This window comes from Buceros rhinoceros, unplaced genomic scaffold, assembly GCF_000710305.1.
Source record: "Buceros rhinoceros silvestris isolate BGI_N320 unplaced genomic scaffold, ASM71030v1 scaffold15290, whole genome shotgun sequence".
In the NCBI taxonomy this organism is placed as follows: domain Eukaryota; kingdom Metazoa; phylum Chordata; class Aves; order Bucerotiformes; family Bucerotidae; genus Buceros; species Buceros rhinoceros.
Genome location: NW_010390293.1, coordinates 14,308 through 22,040, shown reverse-complemented (window position 1 = coordinate 22,040; position 7,733 = coordinate 14,308). Strand labels below are relative to the sequence as shown.

The 7,733-nt window shown below is 49.9% G+C and overlaps 1 protein-coding gene across 1 annotated transcript; it reads left to right on the top strand.

Annotated features, from left to right (window-relative positions):
• Positions 1-3,396: 3,396 nt before the first annotated feature.
• DUSP5 (dual specificity phosphatase 5) lies at positions 3,397-7,733 on the top strand (the record flags this gene model as incomplete). The annotated part of the gene is made up of 3 exons (XM_010137343.1): positions 3,397-3,539; positions 4,966-5,185; positions 7,333-7,733. Coding segments are annotated over 3 exons (764 nt in total), but the record flags the coding sequence as incomplete, so codon positions are not given.

Below are 7,733 nucleotides of genomic sequence, written 5' to 3'. Positions count from 1 at the left end.
AAAAAAAAAACCAGCCAATGTTTCTTGAATAAACTCTGCTGCTGCCCCCTCACCGACCAGGGTTAATTCGCTTTTATTAAGCTTTTTGTTCACAATAGTTTTTTTGTCCTGAGGTGCCCAGTTTGTGCCTGGATAGTGTCCAGAAGGCATCCTTTCCGGGGTAGAGGCACGTCCAGCTGAGGTATTGCCCGGTACCGAGGGGGACAGAGATTCCCAGGGCGGTTTGCCCCTTCCCCGGCTCTGGCTGGGCACCGCCAGCCTGCCTTGGGGTCTGACAGTCGTCCCCAAAGCACCAACTCTGCTGCTGCAGGGCAGAGATACATGCACTGTGCTGGGCCAGGCAAATCCTTGGGCACCCCATTGAAGTAGGGGTGAAGAAACATCTCCAGGGAAGTCTGTGGCAAAGCGGGGGCTGAATTAAGCTCTGCTGACTCTCAGCCTGTTCATTTAGCCACAAGATCGTCCTTCCCTCCTCAGGTAGCAGCCCCAGGCTTTGAAGTGGTGACCGTGGCCGTGGGCAGTTTATCTGAGTGGGGTGTTGATGCAGGCTCTGCTTTGTACCTTTTGTGTATCGCAAAGTGTCTTATCCCCACAGCCTGTTGATTTGAGGTTTAAAGATTCCCCCTTAGTGGATGAGAAAATTTCCTCCTTTTCCTGCTGCTGTGCCTCTTTGCTTTGCTGGAAGTGCTCTGGGCTGCAGGATGAGGCCGGTGATGTCCGCAGCTCCGTTTCAGATCCGGTGTGGTCCAAAGAGCCAGTGACTCAGTGGGCAGAGCTGCTGATTCACCGGGGCCACGGACCCCCAGGAAACCGTTGTGGTCTGGAGGATGATCTCTGGGGCAGCGGGGATATAAATCACCCTGAAGCACTGGGCTCTGATCAGGAGAAAGAAAGGATTCTTTGGGAGGGGGGGCGTAGTGCTCACTTTGCAAATAATGGGCTGTAAAACCACCAGAGGGGAAAAATAAACCAACTCTCTGAGGTTTCTCCTTCTACTCCTGTTCTCTCTGGGTGCAGAGGAGCTGGGAGGAGGTGTCACCTACTTAAGGGCTAACAGTGGTCTAGCCTCGGAAGTTGCAGTGATAAGATATGAGCAGGTCACCCCCACCCCACCAAGTCACCAAGTGGCCTGGGGACCTGCCCACTAACACAGACTAACTACACCCAAGTTGTGCCCCAGGACAGGTTCCTTCCCTCGCTTTCTGGCTTCTAGGGGTTGAGTGCGTCACATCGTTCGCCTGTGTAGGTGAAGTTTCATTCTGGGTGAGCTCAGCTCCAGCATGGTGAGAGTGCTGGTGCAGTGGGGGAAGATCTTGCAGGAAGATAAAATAACGGATCCTGCTTTGGTGCTGACAAGGTTTCTATTATTTATTGACTAAAACCGAAGCGCAGCCCAGCTCTCTGTGATGAGCAATGCAGTACTCGCAGAAATGACCTCAGGGAAGCTAGGTTTAGTGGGGAGGGGGAAGAGAGGAGATTGCTGGAGGAGGGGATGAGAAGATGACTCACTGTAAGAATGTCCTGCAAATATCCTGATCCCCAAGGCTTGTAATTAACCATTCACCAGCTGCATGCGTGAGCTGCCCCACAGACATGAGACCTGCAACACGCATGTCTGTTCGAACACACACGCTACTTTGGCTAGGGCAGATTTCTGTGTTCATTCAAGAGTAAAAACAACAACTCAGGGCATAAATGGGGATAATGTCTATTTATATAAACTGGACATATTTCTCCCATGCGATGGCAGTGGTTAGGGGGCAGGGGGAGGTACTGTCAGCTATGCAAAACAAGAGGATTTGAAAGTCCACCCCATGAAGGGCAGCTGGAGATCAGCAGAGCAAAGGAGTCTGGAGACCTGCTTGTGTTTGTTGGCTTTTCACCCCGCCAGTTGTTAGGGATATCGTTTTATCAACCCAGTTGTTGTGGATATCATTTTATCAACTCCCCCCCTTACGGTCTCCACGGTTACTTGGCTGCTTGACCCACTGCCTGGTGCTGTGAGCTCTCGGGTGAGCCAGCTGAATGTGGCTGGGTCCCAGGGAGTAGGAGGAAAGGTGCAGGTGCGGATTGCCAGTTGACTGCTAAGTCACTCTGCTGCCCTTCGTCATGGAAAACAGATTTTCATCACATTCAGCAGGCTTTGGATCATGCTGGCCACTTGCAACACGAGGACCCCACGGCAGGACTGAGTGGGCGACAGTAGCACGTCACGAATCTGAGCACACATCTGCTCAAACATTGCAAACAAATGTTACGGGGCTGAAATGTCAGAGGTAACTGTACCGGGCAGCCCTGGCAGCGAGGGCGGCGGGGGCCCAGCAGCTGCTCAGGTCTTCAGCTCTTCCTTTGTTTGGAAACCCTTCCTGGCACTGGGGCACCCTCACGGACAGTGCTTATCAGGGCGAAACAGTTGCAGGTGAATGAATCACACTGCAGGGTTTGCTTTCTGAGCCTTGTTTACTTGAGGGCCACGCTCTGAAGGATTACTGAACCTGGCTGCTCAAGAGCTTTCACCGTTCATTTCTGTTCTGAAAAAGCACAGGTGACAAACATGTGGCACACCACTGATCTTTCCAGGCTGCTCCTGCTACCTGACTTATGCACAGGTTTTTTTTTTGAAATTGCGTGCTTCCGTGCAGCATATTCCCAGCCTGGAAACAGGCGACGATTTAGCTGACGACAAACTTTGAGTAACAATGTAATAATAGGATTAATTCCTTTTCATTAGCAGGGTTCTGAACGAAACAAACGTGGTACTTAACCAAGCAGAATAGCTCATGTGGGGCTATTCAGTTGTCAAATGCTGTCACAGGATTCCATTAAGTTTTATAGCTGTTATTTAATAGGTTGGTTTCACTGGGACCGTCTTTGCTACGTTGCTGTTGTGGTGATTAATTGATGCGGCTGAAAGCATCTCCCTTTTGTGCTTAAGTCCATTCAAATATAAAGTATTTCTTGTGTTGTCGCAGCGTATGTAGTAATGACAGATTTAGAGAGGGTGACTCCTGAGTACAGAAATCTCAGTGTCAAACACTGGGAATAGTGCTCATATATAAAACCCGGGGAGAGAGTGTAGTCCCCGCTGTACTGGAGTTAATGGTTGCTAGACTCAACAGAATTACATTTGCTAACAGTTCTAATCTGGATTCACTGGCTTTTGGCAAGTTAATAATTGTCAGTGGTGCCCGAAGCTTTTTAAACAAACTCATTTCCCCAGGGGAGCATGATCCTTCATTAACCCGCTGGGTCCCGTTGCTGTGTGGCACTAGCTCTTTGCATGGCAAGTACCGGCACTTTCTTTCTCCTCCATTTTAATTAAATCACTTTTTGGAAGCGCAAACATTCATGTCGTCTTATATTTTTTTTTTTTCTTCCTTCCTTGCCCTTCCCTAGGGGGATATGAAACCTTTAACTCGCAATATCCTGAGTGCTGTGTGGATGGAAAACTCATTTCCCCGGAGAGGACTGAGGCGGAGAAAAACCTCACCAGCCACTGTGAGAAGCAGAGTGCCAACCACAAACCCGCTTATGACCAGGTGTGTGCCAGGGCTGTGGCAGGTCACCTTCCCCTGGGCTCTTCTCCCTCCTGCCCCCGGGCTCTGCTGGAGAACTGGCAGGGTGCTGGTGACCCTTGTGGGCCCTGCGGGCTGTCAGTAAGTTGTCACAATCCAGGTCGGCAGTCTGTGTGGCCAATAAGACACCCTGTGTACTGCTGGTCGGCATCCCCGACTGGCTTCAAAATTAGCCAGCGGAAGAAGGAAAAACACCCCTTCTAGCCTCAGACTTGTATTTGTGACCCGTCTTTGTCACACAGCCAGGCAGCGTGAGCCAGGAACAGCTCACACCTCCCCAGGAGACTTAAAACAGGCAGGGGAGAGGTTGCCAGGAGTGTCATTTTTCCAGCAGATGAAGGAGCACATTTTCCCTGTGCCTCTTCCAAAACCCCAGGAAGGATCTGAGGCTGGTGGAGGGAGCCAGGGCCATTGGGCCACTTCTGAGCAGAGACTGTGGCTCTTGAGAGCCCCCGGGTCAGGGGAGTTTCCGGGAGAGAAGTCATTGCACCCCTGCACCCACCCCACCTGGGGAATATGTGTGCTCTGAGTTGTCACCTGTGGTCGGGCCACTTCCGCTGGGGCGTGCATTTCCTGGCGCTGGGGGGAACCCCCAGACAATACCCCTCTGCTCCCCTGGGGACACCACCCACCGCAGGTGGCTCTGATCTGCCACCGCAGCCGGCTCCCAGCTGTCCCCAGTGTGTGGGACCCACTGGGTGGGCAGCTTGGGGGTGTGGAAAGCTGGTTTCTTGCAGCTGGGGGCTGGCAGCAGCTCTTGTGCATCATGGAAAGTTACCTGTGATCTCTGAAACCCATGTGTCTGACTGCGGCTTTTTTTCTTTCGCGGTCTCGTCATCCAGCTTTTGTTTGTGCTGAGGAAGGAGGAACCGAGATGACACCTTGGGGTGGGTGACGTGGAAGGTTTTGTGCCCCAGGAAGGTGCAGGGGATTGGGAAACCTTGTTCCAAATTTTTTGCTTTACTTCACCTTGGAGGGTGAGCGGACGGGCTGAGCCCTGGGCTGAGCTAGAGCAGCCTCTTTCTCCCTGCTCAGACATGGGTTCACACCTTGCCCATATTTTGGTAAAGCCTCAGAGGGAACAGGCCGCACATATGAAAGTACTTTGGATGTGTCTTGAGAGGCAGCACTTTAAAGAAAGCCAGAAACATCCTGCACACAAGTGGGCTGGATCTGATTTTGTACCTCACAGAGGTGGACAATAAAATGAAAAACTTTTCCTGCATGGGCTTTACCATCGCAGTGATTCACTGACCAGCAGCACTGGGGTCCAGAAAGGTCAGTGAGAGAGGGAGCAGGCACCCATGCAGGCTCCCTTGCCTCTCTCTCAGGTACAAGGACTCAAATACCCTTGAAAAGGAATTACATGTTTCTGCTCCTTCTCTTCCAGGGTGGTCCAGTCGAAATCTTGCCTTTTCTCTACCTTGGCAGTGCCTATCATGCTTCCAAGTGTGAATTTCTCGCCAACCTGCACATTACAGCCCTGCTCAATGTTTCCAGGAAAAGCTCAGAGTCTTTCAAAGACCAGTATTGCTACAAGTGGATCCCGGTGGAGGACAGTCACACAGCGGACATCAGCTCACACTTTCAGGAAGCCATCGACTTCATTGGTAGGTCCAAACTAACAAATTTCCATATCTCCACTTGTTTTAAATTGATTTATTTTAGAACACATATCAGTGGGAAGGACACCTTTTTTTTCTGTATGTTCACAGATGTCACAGCAAGTGTTTTAAGCTCCCTCCCTTCCTTAGTATTTCTCCTGGCAGAGGGATTTCTGTGAGGAAGGAAGGAAGAGGGACTGAATTCAGAGCAAGGTCTCTGTCCTTCTCACCAGGCTGGGAGGCTGAGGAAAGGAAACATATCCTCCTGACTGCCATCAGGCAGACAGGGCGAATGAGCTAGTTAGCTTTATCTTCATTGTGAAGCAAGCGTAGGTGTAACTGCATCAGCTTGACAGGGAGCAAAGTAGTATGGATGAATAAAACCAAAGTCTATTGATTTTTGTAAAGGGAAAAAACACATTGGGGGTTCCTTGGACTTGCATGCCAGACCCTGTAAAAGCCAGATGAAGCAGAGTCAACTTATTGCCATGCTGTGCTGCAACATCCCAAAGCCAGGGTCTTGGAAAACCGGCATCTCCCCTTATCACAGAGCTCTTCATATTTCTGCTTTTGATCATGCTGGTATCTCACCTTCTAATCAAACACCCCAATGCAAAAATAAAAAGATAAATTCTTTAGAAAACTGGGCCATTCCCTCCCAAACCTTCCTGTGGCAGGCTGGGTAGGTGAGCAGCACACTGGCAGAGCCAGGTAGTGTGAGGGAGAGGCTCCTCCCTGAGAGCCACAGGGTGATGTAGTAGGGTGGAGATGGTGTTGAAATCGGTGCTCTCCAGGAACATTCGAGAAACAGAATAAAACTCCAGCCACAGACTCACTGGACTCATTGCTCAGCTGAGTTAGAGTCCTTTAACAGTATAGACAGAATGACAAAAACCTGATCTGAGGGGGCCCCCTGAGCCCTCCCCCTTCCTGGAAAGGAACTTCTCACACCTTTCAGGGAAATCCTAATTCGTGGCACTCTTCTGTCCCTTCCCCACCCCTTCTGATAGCTGTTGAGTCACCTGGAAATTTCCCAGATTTTGAGGATGTCTTTAGTTTTCACTTTCTTTTAAAATTGAGTGTGTAGTGTAGATGCTAGGGATGACTCAAATCCATGTCTTCCTTATTTTGTGAAGTAGTTAAATATAACTGGTCATGGTGGCACCAGTCCCCTGGCAGACAATCGAAGACAGGCAAATGGTAACTTGCTCAGCTCTGCATTGTTTCAGTGAGCACTACACTGAGCACAGTTGTCCATAAATTGGAGCCTGAACATATTGCTCAAGGCAATAGCACAGAGAACATCTATTTCTCAAACTGTATTTTTGTGTGGAAAGGGTTTATTTTAAGCACATTCTCTTTAATCTAATAACAATCATTGTGTTGTGTGAGTAACCACAGTGGCTCCTGTTGTGTAAAACGGGTGCTTTGCATAAGCCTTTTATATCCTGACTTAAGTCCAGGCATCCTTTAATCAGGCTGTAATTAGCAACTGCCTACCAGTCCTTGTGTGCTTTGTGGTGAGGCCCCAGGGAGTGAGCTCAGCTTCTCCTCCCAAGGGTACCCTCCAAGGGCTCTGCTCCTGGTACTGCTGTTTGCTGCTAACTGGCCAAGCTGAGAGTTAAGAGACGGACTTTTAAAGAAAAGTCCCGTTTTTCTAGCGAAGCTGATGAGGGGAAGGCAGCCCTGCAGGTTTTGAAAGATCTGAGGGTGGGAGGGCTGGCCAGGCTGGGCTTGGGTCAGCACTTTGAGCCACAGGCAGAGAAATGCAGGTACAGCAGAGAAATGGAAGCACAGCAAACACAAGCATTGCCCGCATACCTGATCTCTGTCTTACAATGCTCTGCAGAGTCAGTCATTCCAAAAGACAAATAGGCACGTGGGAAGGAGTTTCCTAAAAAATGCAGAAAGAACTGAATCAGGATCCACAGATTCTGAAACCAAGTGCCATCTGCAGCTTGGCTTCATCTCAGGCTTGGTTTGGTCCCCCTTCTCTTTCAGTCTCCGTGTTATCATTAGTACCCAACAGCAGAGCAAGTTTCTTTTTGCTGGTGGACTGGCTGTGTGCCATACTCCACCATGTGCTGGGTGAGTGTCAGTGTCCTCTCCATCCCAATGACAAGTGACGTCTGCAATGACTTTTTTTCTCCTAGATTATGTCAGACGAACAGGAGGCAAGATCCTGGTGCACTGTGAAGCAGGGATTTCACGTTCTCCCACCATCTGCATGGCGTATCTCATGAAGACAAAGAAGCTCTGCCTGGAGGAAGCCTTTGACTATATCAAGCAGCGCCGGAGCCTGATCTCACCAAACTTTGGTTTCATGGGTCAGCTGCTACAATATGAGTCAGAGATCTTGTCTTCCACTCCCAGCCCTCCTGTTGCCTCATGCAAAAGAGAAGCTGCATCTTTCTTTGCAGAAGAACTAACATTAGGCAAAAACTTTGAAGGCTCATGTTTTGCCTTTCCTACCTCAGTGTTGAATTCTGTGCCCATCCACTCTCCCGTCCACCAGCTGAAACTCAGCCCGATGACAGCATCTTCATCCTGCTGA